Raw genomic sequence first — 14,142 nt, 5'->3', positions numbered from 1 at the left:
TTGTGGATGCTGGAAACTAATAAAGCTTGAAATTGCAGGAGAAACACAGGAGGTCTGGCAGCATTTTTGAAAATTCATTCACAGGATGTGGACATTGCTGGCTGGGCCAGCATTTATTGCCTATTCCTAATTGCCCAGAGAGCAGTTAAGAGTCAACCACTTAGTTGTGGGTCTGGAGTCACATGTAGGCCAGACCAGAAATTTCCTTCCCTAAAGGACATGAGTGAACCAGATGGTTTTTTCTGACAATCAATAGTGTCTTCATGGTCATCATTAGACTCTTAATTCCAGATTTTTTTAATAAATTAAATTTTATTGAATCTGTGTAGAGAGAAAAACAATTAACGTTTGAGACCAGTAACCATCATTCAATTCTAAGTTTCTTCAGCAATTTCTGCTCTTGTTTATTTTTCCTAGCCCAAGAATTTGTTGTTCTTGAAGTCCTTGTCTGAACTTACATTTTTCATCTTATGTCATTAGGCTTAAACGTTGATGGTTTGTATAGAGTGAGTGGTAACCTGGCTGTCATACAAAAGCTTCGCTTTGCAGTCAACCATGGTAAGACATTTTATAAAGCACAGGATCTTTTTAAGGTGCCATTGTGTATAGTCAGCAAGAGAGCCTAATGTATGTAAATTTGGATTAGCACATTTGCAATTTCAGGGTATTTGAATTTTTTGCACAGAATGCAAGAGGTCAGACTTCCTGGTCATTGGTCAGACCACATTTGTTCTGGGTACCTTATTTAAGGAAGGATGTGAAGAGAGTAAAAAGAAAATTTACTAAAATGATACCAGGAATGAGGGGTTTTAGACAAAAGATTTGAGAAATTGGGCCTATTCTCCTTTGAGCAGAGAGATTAAGAGATGACTTTACTGAAGTGTTCAAAATTATGAACAATTCTTACCAGGTAAAGAAGAATGTTCTGTTTCCATTAGCTGGTATGTCATTACCTAGGGGGTCACAATTTCAAGATTATCAGCAAGAGGGTTAGGAGTGAGATGTGGATAAATCTCTTTACTCTGTTGTTAGGATTTGGAATACACTACCTGGGAGAGTGGTGGAGGTGGATTCCCTAGGAGGTTTCAAGAGAAAGCTAGATTTATATTTGAAAGTGATGCATTTAGATGGCTACCGAGGTAGGGCTGGAGAATGGGACCTAGCTGGGTTATTCTTTTGAGAGCCAAATGGCCTATTTTTGTACAGTAAAATTCTAGGATTGTATTAGGTATGGAAAGTAATTTACTTTCAGGTCTCTACTAAGGATTCACTAGATCAAAATGTTGAAGTGTGGAATGATGCCATGAATCTAGTTGCTCTCAGACTGTTCTTCCTTGTATACAACACCAAGATCAAAGAACCCTGACAAAATCAAGAACAACTTAATTAAGGGTATAAACCTGTAAAACAAGGCATTATGTTGCTGGTAACATTTTTGCTTTTTAAACTTTCTTCACTTTGAATTTCATAGCTGTAGACTCAGAAAAGTTGTTCATGAGCAGAATTAGATGTAATTATAAAGTGAGCTGTATATAATTACAAAGCTGAAGTGAGGAAGACGTTGGACGTTGATAGTAATTTATGCGTCTATCAAGAAAGATTTTTTGAGACCAAATTATACACATGAACCTTAGCATACTTAACATATTAACAAATATGAAATTTCTGTGGAGATAATTACTGACTAGGGTTCAAGTGGCACAAATGTTACCTGACACATGTCAGCCCAAACTTGGATTTTACCAGTTTCATCTGTAAACGAGCCTATGTACACCAGTTTCCTTTTATTCACAGCACATGTTAGTTCTTCAAAGAACTCCAATGAATCAGTTAAACATTGGCCATACACAAGATAAATTCAGAGTAATCAGACAGAGTAAGCATGGTTTTGTGAAAGTGGAATCATGTTTGATCAATCTATTGAAGTTGTTTAAAGAGGTAATGCATGCTGTGGATATCATACATCTAGATTTCCAGAAGGCATTTGACAAGTGCCACATTGGAGTTTATTGTGGAAAATAAGAGCTCCGTGTGTAGGTAGTAATATATCAGCATGAATAGAAAATTAGCTGGCTAACAAGTGTTACAACACGGATAGCAAACCAAACCAATCAACTCTGGATTCACAATGCAGTAAAATTAAAACATTCAATGACCTTCAAAATTGCTTAATTGTTCCTAAACTAACTTTACAAATAACAGACCTTGGATGCCAGAGTTTATAACTTTCATAAAAGCTTAACAATTTATTATTAAGACTAATTTGCAGCTAAAACATTTGTCCTTGAATAACTTCAGCCATCCACTTTTACTTGACATGTGATTCCACCATGGAAGGGTTTTCCTGTTTTCCGGTTGTTCTGTTGAATAGGCAATTAAAGACCCCAATCAAGGAGGAATGGCTAAATGGAAAGAGTTGGTGATCTATAATGAAAATCCATGAAACAGATCCATAAATAAAAATGTACAAAAGACAATCTTTTTTTATCCACTCATGGGATGTGGGGTATTGCTGGCTGGGCCAGCATTTATTCCCTGTCCTGAGGTGCCCTTGAGAAGGTGGTGATGAGCTGCCTTCTTGAACTGCTGCAGTCCATGTCCGGTAGTTGGATCATAGTGTCCCTAGGGAAGGAATTCCAGGATTTTGACCCAGCAACAGTGAAGGAGCAGTGATATAATGTCAAATCGGAATGGTGGGTGGCTTGGAGGGGAACTTGCAAGTGATAGTGTTCCCATGTATATGCTCCCCTTGTCCTTCTAGGTGAAAGTGGTCATGGCTTTGGAAGGAGCTGTCTAAGCACCTTTGGTGAATTTCTGCAGTGCGCCTTGTACACGGTACATACTGCAAAACATAACATATGTTTAAACAAAACACATGCAACCAGGTCACATTGTAACAACTACTAAAAGTCAGCGGTTTGTGCATGAGCATACATTAGTATTTTTTAAAAAGAGTGATTTGAGCTGAATTTCAAAAACATGATGATCACAATTCCTGTTGAGACCTAAGCAGAACTAGCTGAATGCCTTACCAGAAATCAGAAAATGGGGAGGGAAATCTGATTCTCACAAATGTTTTCTGTGAAACTCTTTTCCAGTTTTGGGGACTGTGGAAGATGGTTGAGAACTGTGTATCCCCCTGAGGCTCCAAACCTTTGAAAATGAAAATTGATCCTGGAAGACATTGATTACCTACAATAATGTTTGGTTGCCTGTGCATCTGAATGTTCGAATGAATATAAATTCTGTACTGCCTTTGCTGGGCCTGTGCATAGCCAAAGCCAGTGGGTCTGGGTGAGATGCTTATTGGAGAGTCGGTGTAGACTTGATGAGCTGAATGGTCTCTTTCTGCACTGTAGGGACTCTGATGATTCTACTACATGAGCATTATGAAAAATTGGAAAATTAATCATCTTTTTGACTCAAGTCAGATTGTTGTTTCTTTCCTGATTTGGAAGATTTGCTTAATAGAAAGCGCTGGAGAACTTCAGGCCTGTTCATCTGAAAAACAGAGCTAATGTTTCAACTCCAATATGACTGGAGTTCAGAATTGAAGGGGGGGGGTGGATAAATGATGGTTCCTATGCTGTAAAACAAAACAGAGGGTGTCTGAAGGAACAGATAAAATGTGTATTCCAGAGGAAAAAGCAAAGGGAAAATGGTGGTAGTGAACAATTTGATGAAGCGTAGCTGATGGCAGAGAGTTTGGATGGGAAGGCGGGGGTCTCATATGGTATTAAATTAGAGGAGAGAATTTATTGCTGAAATTGATCAACTTCATTTTGAGCCCTGAAAGTTCTAAAGTTGCAAGTGGAAAATTAAATGCTCTTCTCATTCAGTTTGGCTCAGGTTTGATCACAGCCAAAAATACAATGTGCCTAAAAAGTGCTATTTAGTTTTCAGATATAACTTGTTAAAACTCAGAGGATTGAAAATAGCATTTCACAAACAATCTTAAACTTACAAATTAACTATGCTTTCCTTACAGATGAGAAGCTGGACCTGAACGACAGTAAATGGGAGGATATCAATGTCATTACTGGGGCTCTCAAGATGTTTTTCAGAGAACTACCAGAACCTCTGTTCACATATCATCTCTTTAATGACTTTGTCAATGCAGTTAGTAAGTGAAAATTATAGATTAATGGTGTCTTCATCACATTTTCAAAATTGCTGATTTAGAGGAAGTTACGATTGTTTGATCATAGTGTATTAATCTTGACTCAATGTACAGCAGTCTTAATACTAAGACCAACTTCAGAACATGACTACAACAATCTGGGGTGACCCTCTTCTGCAGCACTGGGATGTACTGTACTATCAATGGAGATGTTAAGCCAAGACTCTTCGGTGTTGTTTTAAAAACAAAACCACAGCATTACTTCAAAGAAAAGGAGTTACCCCATAACGAATATCACAAAAACAGGGTTGGTTAGTCATAATCACACTACTGTCTTTGGGAGTTTGCTGTGTACAAAGTGACTGCAGGTTATCTGATGTGAAACTGACTTCACAATTTGAGGGGGACAAAATACTCCAAGATTTTTATTCACTCTTGAGACTTTTTATGGAAAATTGGAAGTTGGTAATTGATAATAGAATGCAAAATCACTTGCACAGGTTATAATACCATATGTACCCTCAGTTTGATGTTGACAGTCTCGAGGTGAAAATGAAATAAATGGTTGTAATTAAGCAGAAAGCTTTTTCCAGGGAGGTCAGAGGAAAATCTTTTGCGTCAGAAATGATATCTGATTACACGTAAGATGTTCTCAGTTGCTGAAGATCAATCTTCCAGGAATCAATCATCATTAGTACTTTTTCAGGGATCTTCCCTGTCTTGCAGTCAGATCTGAGCCAGTGACACTCTGACAGGCCCAGTGAATGGACAGAAACATGGCAGATGAAATATAATATGGAAAAATGTGAGACTATCCATTTTGATGGGAGGGACTGACCCATGGAGACTTTTTCTTAAATATTAAGAGGTAGGGAGTTTAGATGTAGAAAAGCATCAATTTGCAAACTAAAAGATTAGCCTTTTTCAAAGAGATTTGAGAAAGGTTGTGCTTCGTTTGTACATAGCTTGGTTAGTCCAGACCTGGTGTACTGCCTTAGTGGGGGTGTGATGAAGGTTCAGCAGACTTGTTCCCTGGATTGAAAGAGGGGAAGGTACTATCCTGTGAAGAGAAATTGGGCACTTCAAAGCATGAAACCAATGAAATAATTAAATGGTTAGATGAAGACAAGATGTTTCAGCTGGTTAGGGGAGTCTAGAACTAGGGGACACAATTTAAATATAAGGGGGATGGCCCTTGGGTCCAAGATAAGGAGCATTTTTTCAGAGTTGTAAAACTTGGAATTCTCAACCAGAGAGGTCTGTGGGGGCTCAGTCTTTGAGATGTTTAAGGTAAAGATTGGTAGATTTCAAATTATCAGGGACATACAGGGTTATGGTGATGGGGTGGCTGAAAGTATTGAAATGTTTGATCAGCCATGATCGTGTTGATGGGTGGGGCAGGCACAGAAGACTCTTTGGCCTTCTCCTGGTCCTATGTTCCTCATTAAAACCATCTTCATTTGTACTAAACATACAGACCCATGCATATGTGAACATATAATGGGGAGTAGGCCACTCAACCCATTTACCTTGCTTCACTATTCAATAAGATTTCATTTTATCATCTACTTCCAATAAGCTGTCATCCTTGCTTATCAAGAAGCTATCTACCTCTGCCTTAAAAGTATTCAGAGATTATTATTCCAATACCTTTTGAGGAAGAGAGTTTTAAAGGCTCACAATCCTGGGTGTCAAGATCATTTTTCTCAAAGGATGCCACTACCCCACTGCTTCCCAAAATTTCTAGAATCATTACTGGGAAATGTTATCACTCATTTAATGAATTTGGTTAATTTTGTAGCATTTGTCATTATTCAGTGATAAACTGAAATTGTACCTTTTAGTAAAATCATCTCTTCTCAGTTTTACTGATCGGTGTTTTGTAAGCTTGTATCAATGTATAATCATGTTTTACGATGGCTTGTAGTGCACAGTTTGGCCACAGAGAGGCATTTGCACCATTCCATTAAGTTCCAACTTCCTTGACCATGTTTAGCAGAAGGTCCAACACTACCTTTCCAAGGGTAACTGGCAAATGACAAATGCCAGTCTTACCAGTGGCATCAACATCCTGAGAATGAATTTTTGGGGGGGAAAAAATTGCCAATATAAATTTTGTTTTTAATCTTGGCTTTCATTGTCAGCAAGCAAGTGCAATATAAAATCTAAAAGAGTACCCAGTTAATTTGTTAAACAGTAAGTGATAAGAAATACAAACTGGGTTAGTTAACATCTGTGATGAGACAAATCAAGGTAATCTTTGAAGTAGATACCTTTTTTGTTCAGTTAACTTTTGTTGATGCTGTGATAAACCTTTATGAAAGCTAATCCTTAAAGAGGAACAATATTCTGTTCTTAAATCTACAGATTTGCTTTACTTAAGAGAGAGACCACATTCTGGCCCACTCTGGGCTAATTAATGCATTAAGTGAGTTCTGTTGCAGAGGATAATTAGTATTATGTACACACAAAAGGGCATGTAGGGGAACCACCCTTTCTTCCATTGACTCTGTCTACACTTCACCCTGCCTCGGGGAAGCAGCCAACGTAATCAAAGACCCTCCCACCCTGGTCATTCTCTCTTCTGTCCTCTTCCATTGAGCAGAAGATATAAAAGTTTGAAAACATGTACTAATAGATTTAAGAACGTCTTCTTTACTGCTGTCATCAAACTTATGAACGGTCCTCTCATACATTAGAGTTAATCTTTCTCTGTACCTTCTTTGTAGCTGTAACACTTTATTCTTCACTCTGTTCTGTTACATTGATGTACTTTGTAAGGTATGATTTGTCTGGTTAATATGCAAAACAGTTGTTTTTGCTGTATTTAGGTATATGTATCAACAATAAATCAAATCAAATAAATCCAGTTCTATTTAATAAATTTCAGAAATTTCAGACTACAAGCAGCGTGTTGAGGCTATCGCCGACCTAATCAGGCTCTTACCTAAACCAAACCATGACACTATGCAAGTTCTGTTCAAACACCTTGTGAAGTAAGTGTCCATTAGTTCTCAGCTGTGATTAGTTTTCTTACGGTGGTGCATAGCTGTGATTTAAAAGTATGTATTAATTTTAACTGTCATAACTTTCAGCTCTGTTTAGTAATTTTTAGTAAAAGCAAGCCCTTATCTATAACAAGACAAATATTTAAATTCTTTGCTTATTTAAAATGTTCATTTTTACATAAAGCTTTGTTAAATCTCAAAACTCACAGTGTAAATACTAATATTTACATCTGACCCAGTAGGACACCTTGTGGCAAACATATTATTAGACTTGTTTCTGCAGGTTTAGATCTTTAAATGTTTGTTACAAGTTGCTGACATTGTGAGCTCATAACAGAGGATAAAAAAAGCTCATAGTTTTAATACTTGACATTTTTAAAATCATCTAAAACAACTTAAAAGCAGAACATGGAACATTACAGCGCAGTACAGGCCCTCCGGCCCACGATGTTACACCGACCTGTAGAATCATTTAACCTACACTATTCCATTCTCATCCATATGCCTATCCAATGACCATTTAAATGCTCTTAAAGTTGGCGAGACTACTACTGTTGCAGACAGTGTGTTCCACGCCTCTACTACTCTCTGAGTAAAGAAACTACCGCTGACATCTGTCCTATATCTATCACTCCTCAATTTAAAGCTATGTCCCATCATGCTGGCCATTGCCATCCGAGGAAAAAGGCTCTCACTGTCCAACCTATCTAACACTGTGATTATCTTATATATGTCAATTAAGCCACCTCTCAACCTCTCTCTAATGAAAACAGCCTCAAGTCCCTCAGCCTTTCCTCATAAGATCTTCTCTCCATACTAGGCAATGCCCTAGTAAATCTCCTCTGAACCTTTTCCAAAGCTTCCACATTCTCCTGTAGTCCAGTGACCATAACTGTATACGATACTCCAAATGTGGCTGCACCAGAGTTTTGTACAGCTGCAGCATGATCTCATGGTTCTGAAACTCAATCCCTCTGCCAATAAAAACTAACACACCGTATGCCTTCTTAACAACCCTATCAACTGGGTGGCAACTTTCAAAGATCTATGTACCTGGACACCGAGATCTCTCTGCTCATCTACACTACCAAGAATCTTACCATTAGCCCAGTACTCTTCATTCCTGTTGCTCCTTCCGAAGTGAATCACCTCACACTTTTCCGCATTAAACTCCCATTTGCCACCTCTCAGCTCAGCTCTGCAGCTAGCTATGTCACACTGTAATGTACAACATCCTTCCTCACTACCCATAACTCTACCGACCTTAGTGTCATCTGTAAATTTACTAACCCATCCTACTGTGCCCTCATCCAGGTCATTTATATAAATGACAAACAACATTGGACCCAAAACAGATCCTTGCGGTGCCCCACTAGTAACTGAACTCCGGGATGAATATTTCCCATCAACCACCATCCTCTGTCTTCTTTCAGTTAGCCAATTTCTGATTCAAACCACTAAATCACCCTCAATCCCATGCCTTCATATTTTGTGCAATAGCCTACCGTGGGGAACTTACTGAAGTCCATAATGAAATCCATATAGACCACATCAACCACTTTTCCCTCATCCACCTGTTTGGTCACCTTCTCAAAAAACTCAATATGGTTTGTGAGGCATGACATACCCTTCACAACACCGTGTTGACTATCCCTAATCAACTTATTCATCTCTAGATGATTATAAATCCTATCTCTTATAAACCTTTCCAACACTTTACCCACAAACGAAGTAAGGCTGACAGGTCTATAATTTCCAGGATTGTCTCTACTCCCTTCTTGAACAAGGGAACAACATTTGCTCTCCTCCAGCCTTCTGGCACTATTCCTGTAGACAATGACGACATAAAGATCAAAGCCAAAGGCTCGGCAATCTCCTCCCTAGCTTCCCAAAAAATCCTAGGATAAATCGCATCCGGCCCAGGGGACTTATCTATTTTTACACTTTCCAGAATTGCTAACACCTCCTCCTTATGCACGTCAATCCCATCTAGTCTAGTAGCTTGTTTCTCAGTATTCTCCTCGATCACATCATCTTTTTTTAGTGTGAATACTGACGAAAAGTATTCATTTAACGCTTCCCTTATCTCCTCTAACTCCATGCACAATTTCCCTCTACGATGCTTAAATGGTGCTAATCTTACTCTAGTCATTCTTTTATTCCTGATATAGCTACAGAAAGCCTTAGGGTTTTCCTTGATCCTATTCGCCAATGACTTCTCATGTCCCCTCCTGGCTCTTCTGAGCTCTCTCTTTAGGTCTTTACTGGCTAACTTGTAACTCTCAAGCAACTGAGCCATCACACCTCATTCCAACATAAGCATTCTTCTTCTTCTTGACAAGAAATTTAACTTCCTTACTAAACTACGGATCCTGCACTCAACCACTTCTTTCTTGCTGTCTGGTACATACTTATCAAGGACCCGCAGTAGCTGGTCCTTGAATAAGCTCTACATTTCTATTGTGCCCATCCCCTGCAGTTTCTTTCCCCACCCTATCTATCCTAAATCTTGCCTAATTGCATCGTAATTGCCTTTCCCCCAGCTATATCTCTTGCCCTGCGGTGTATACCTATCCTTTTCCATCTCTAAAGTAAACATAACCGAATTGTGGTCACTATCACCTACCTCCAAATCTAACACAGGTGGATGAGGGAAAAGTGGTTGATGTCTATATGGATTTCATTATGGACTTCAATAAGTTCCCCACGGTAGGCTCTTGCACAAAATACGAAGGCATGGGATTGACGGTGATTTAGCGGTTTGGATCAGAAATTGGCTAGCTGAAAGAAGGTTCATTACCCAGTACCAAATCTAATGTGGCCTCGCCCCTTATTGGCCTGTCTACAAGCAGCATACAAAACCACATTTCTTTTCTAGCTATTTATACTGTATGCAAGAGAGTGACGCTCATTAACAAATATCATATTAATAAGGTACTTCTATTAGTAATTATTAAACTGAGCTTGTTCTGGACAGTTTGATGAACAATTCATGTGCAACCACAGCATCTTCATGAAAACCACATGATTGTTAAATGCAAGATACTGTTTTCACACAGCTAACGGAGCAGTATAAATTGGCCAGCGTGTTCTGGGCTTTCACAATTTATGAAGTACCTTTTCCTCACTAAATGTTGTAGCAGATTTATGCACTACTAACAAACATTTCTTTTCCTCACCAAAACTGACTGAATGTTACTCATTGTGAAAGTTATTTTCTCACCCAACAAATGGTTGTTACGGACATCAGTTCCAGTTAGGTTGTGGATATACTGTTTCAGCTGTTGGACTTTATTTTCAAGGCTTCAAACCCATTGAGATAATTTTCAGAAATGAGATTTTTCTCATCATAAATCTTTCCCAGGTCAGCCATAGCATATTATTTAGAGTAGATGCTTTTTATATTTTGCCCCAACAATGTGCCCAACATTCTAGCTGAAAGTGAGTGTTGTGCCAGTATAACGTTTTAACACAGATTTGTAAAAGTACTATTGACACTATCATGTTGCAGCGTGAGAGTGTTTAGATCATCAAAACAAAAAAAAATCATTTATCTGATAATATTGTAACCTTGTAATTTGTCTATATTCAACCATTTATTACTAAGCTTAAGAAAAGCTGCAAGATATATGTCACTTGAAATAATAGATCAAAGGCTTTTAATAATGCAAACATTTAGATATCAGTAACATTGTCATTCTATTATGTACATGTTATTAGTAACTGTGTAATGGTTGCCTGTGTGCGTGCTCGTTTCTTGAATTTTTGTCTTTAATTTTTCACAGGGTCATTGCCCGTTCTGAAGTAAACCGAATGACCAATCAAAGTGTTGCCATAGTATTTGGCCCCACCCTCCTGAGGCCAGAGAAAGAGACAGGAAATATTGCAGTTCACACAGTATACCAGAATCAGATTGTGGACTTGATCTTAACAGAGTATGAAACCATATTTGGAAGAAGTTGAGAGAAATGAGCACATGAAATACAACTCTACCAAAACCCACTATGTGAAAATATAGTACATTTTAAGTTTTATTGTACCTTAAATCAACCAGAATATTGGTATGCTTTGCACTTGTTTTCCTCTGGTTTTTAAATCTATCTGTATTTGTTTCCAATGGTTATCAATCTTGAAAGCAGATGGCTCGGCTGCAGATGTTTTGCATAACACGTAGAACAGACAGATGCAGGGAAGCATGTCTCCTGGTAACAACAAAAAATAGAGACATGAGTATACCGTAGTTATACACTGGGTTCTTTTGAAACAATATTTGCCTGAGGGTCTTAGCAGTACTTTTTCTGTACGTGTCAATATTTTTAGGCAATTTCAATTTCATGCACATTGTTGGCAATCCTATCTTGCAATCTGTTTTACTATTTAGTATAGTAGAAGTCCTAATATTGTATGTTGTCGCTGAGTCCATACAAAACAGTGACCAGACTTTGTTTAATTTATTTTTTTTTACAGATTTACTCAAAAGTAAAAGCTAAAGTATTAATGTGGATTCTTCCTGGTTGATGAGTATGGACTTAAAGTGGTCCTACACCTGCTGTTAATACAGAGGTCATATGATCACACTCAGTGTTTCAGAACACTAGTGATGTACAGTTAAATAAAGAGCATAATACAATAAATAATATGGCCTCAAGCAATGTATATATAATCTGTGTATAATTTCTTAATGTATGTTTTACATACGGTAACATTTTCTAATACGATTTTGCCAACTTGTAATCAATTACTGGTCAATCTACCAGCTAAGATCAGTACTAAGAGCTTTTTGAGGTGTTTTATGACAGGCAACATGGGATATTCTTAGTATACTGAGAAGGTGTGTGCACTTTTTAGCTATTGGCAATTACAATGCAGGGCAAATCATAACCATTTGAATTTCAAATGGTACTGGAAAGTATTGTGCAGGCTTGTGCTTTCTAGGTGCACTACAATAAAAGTGGTTTATTTAAATGTACAGAGAAAATTTGAAAAAAACTCAGCTTAGCAATTTATTGTACAATAAGTGCTAACATTTAAAATTTCTTGTATGCATTGATGGGTATTAAAGCAGATTCACTTGATGCGAAATTCAATTTTTCCATTTTATTGATGTGGATTAGTTGTATAAGCAGGTTTCTTTGGAATACTACCTGTTTCTGGGCACATGATCTGAAGATTTTTTGAATGTATTTTTTTTAAAACTAACTGCTGTATGGCGATATGCTATGTCTAATCAAAAATTAAAACAAATGATAAAAAGCTGTCTTTCAATTTATGTCAGAGTGCTTAATGTATTTGCTTATTAATGTTTCAGTGCAATTGTTTAATGATTCTGGTAAGATTATTAGAAATCGGAGCAAGAGTAGGCTATTTGGCCCACTTTGCCTTTCAATACTAGCATGGCTAATTTGATTGTGACCTTAATGACACTTTTCTGCCTACTCCATAATCCTTGAATCCCTTTATACGATAAAAATCTGTCAGTTCAGTATTGAATATATTCAGTATTCTCCATTGCTATCTGGAGAAGTGAATTCCAAAGATTATTAAGCACCTTCATCTTGGTCTTAAATAGGAGTGCTCGCATTTTAAACCGTGCCTTATGGAATCAATTTCCTTGCAAGGTGAAGATCCTGTCATGGTATACCCTGGCAAGCTCCCTCACAATCTTGTGTTTTTCAATGATTATTTTTCAATCTTCTAAACCCAGTGAGGATAAACTCAACATGTTCATAAGGCAAACCGTTTAATCTAGCAATTGGCCCAGTGAATCCATAAAATTCTAATCAGACTAACGTTATAGATGCAGGAAGGACATTTCCAGGGTTCATGGTCTGGGGATTTAGGGCAAACTTTTCAGAAATATAATGAGAAATTTCTTCACCCAGAGTGTGGTGAGCCTGTGGAATTTGCCACCACTGAAAGTAGCTGAGGCCAAAACATGGTCTGATTTTCAAGAAGTAGTTAGATATTGCAGTTGGGGGCTAAAGGGATCAAAGGATATGCGGGGGCTGGTGGCGGGGCCAGGTATGGTGGGATGAAGCTAATGAGTTGGATGATTAGCTATGTTTGTGGTGAATGGTAGAGTAAACTTGAAGGGTGAATGTCCTACTCCTATTTGCTATGATTCCATCGCGAATATGTTAAGGCCATCACTTTTGATGTGGTAAAGTGCCAAGCCTACCCTGATTTCCCCAGAAAGTTGGGCTGCGTCAAGGCTGAAGCAAATGGCAAAGTTAGTTGTTTTACCTTGCTGTCATGCAGAAGTGGTGTTTACAATTGCTGACACTAAGCCGTAAAATGTATACATTTCACACCAGCAAGGAATGCGTTACATGAATTCCTGTGCTAGTGCAATCCCAAATACTGGCAGATTTATCAAGCACTGATGTGTTGGTTGTTGCAACAAGAAAACTACTGACCATACCCATCCAGCCTGCATTTGCAAAATTATCAGTGCAATGAATGATATTAGATATGCTTCTGCAATTGGACAATATTGCAGACAATGTGCAAAAAAAACTATATTGACAGTCCATTCCGGATCATAAGTCAGGTTCTCCGTATACTGAACTCAGATAAAAATAAAGTATTGCAGATGCTGGAGATCTGAAATGAAATTAAAATGCTGGAGAAAACAAGAATGGAGAGAGAAATGGAGTTAATGTTTCACGTCATGGAGATGTACAGCACGGAAACAGACCCTTCGGTCCAACTCATCCATGCCAACCAGAAGTCCTAAATTAATCGAGTCACATTTTCCAGCACTTGGCCAAAACCCTCTAAACTATTCCTAATCATATATCCATGCAAGTACCTTATAAATGTTAAAATTGTACCAGCCTCCACCACTTCCTCTGGCAGTTCATTCCATACACGCACCGCCCTCTAGTTCTGGACTTCCACATCCGACGGAAAAGACCTTGTCTATTTACCCTATCCATGCTCCTCATGACTTTATAAACCTCTTTAAGGTCACCCTTCGGCTTCCAACACTCCAAGGAAAATAGCCTCCGCCTA

General features: G+C 38.1%; 1 protein-coding gene across 5 annotated transcripts in view; it reads left to right on the top strand.

Annotated features, from left to right (window-relative positions):
• The window catches only part of arhgap12b (Rho GTPase activating protein 12b), a 200,324-nt gene extending 187,931 nt beyond the window's left edge, over positions 1 to 12,393 (top strand). For all 5 annotated transcript variants that reach the window (XM_087987515.1, XM_087987514.1, XM_087987513.1 and 2 more), the window contains 4 exons: positions 481 to 558; positions 3,989 to 4,123; positions 7,011 to 7,116; positions 10,914 to 12,393. In XM_087987515.1, coding sequence (XP_087843641.1) covers positions 481 to 558; positions 3,989 to 4,123; positions 7,011 to 7,116; positions 10,914 to 11,091 — 497 coding nt within the window. In that variant the 3' untranslated portion in view covers positions 11,092 to 12,393. The remainder of the gene's footprint in view (positions 1 to 480; positions 559 to 3,988; positions 4,124 to 7,010; positions 7,117 to 10,913) is intronic.
• The last annotated feature ends 1,749 nt before the right edge of the window (positions 12,394 to 14,142 follow it).

This window comes from Chiloscyllium plagiosum, unplaced genomic scaffold (genome assembly GCF_037043375.1).
Source record: "Chiloscyllium plagiosum isolate Xiang-an unplaced genomic scaffold, Cpla_swu_hap1 HiC_scaffold_5, whole genome shotgun sequence".
Classification (NCBI taxonomy): domain Eukaryota; kingdom Metazoa; phylum Chordata; class Chondrichthyes; order Orectolobiformes; family Hemiscylliidae; genus Chiloscyllium; species Chiloscyllium plagiosum.
The sequence above is the reverse complement of the archived record's forward strand: the minus strand, read 5'-3'. Positions and strand labels throughout refer to the sequence as shown.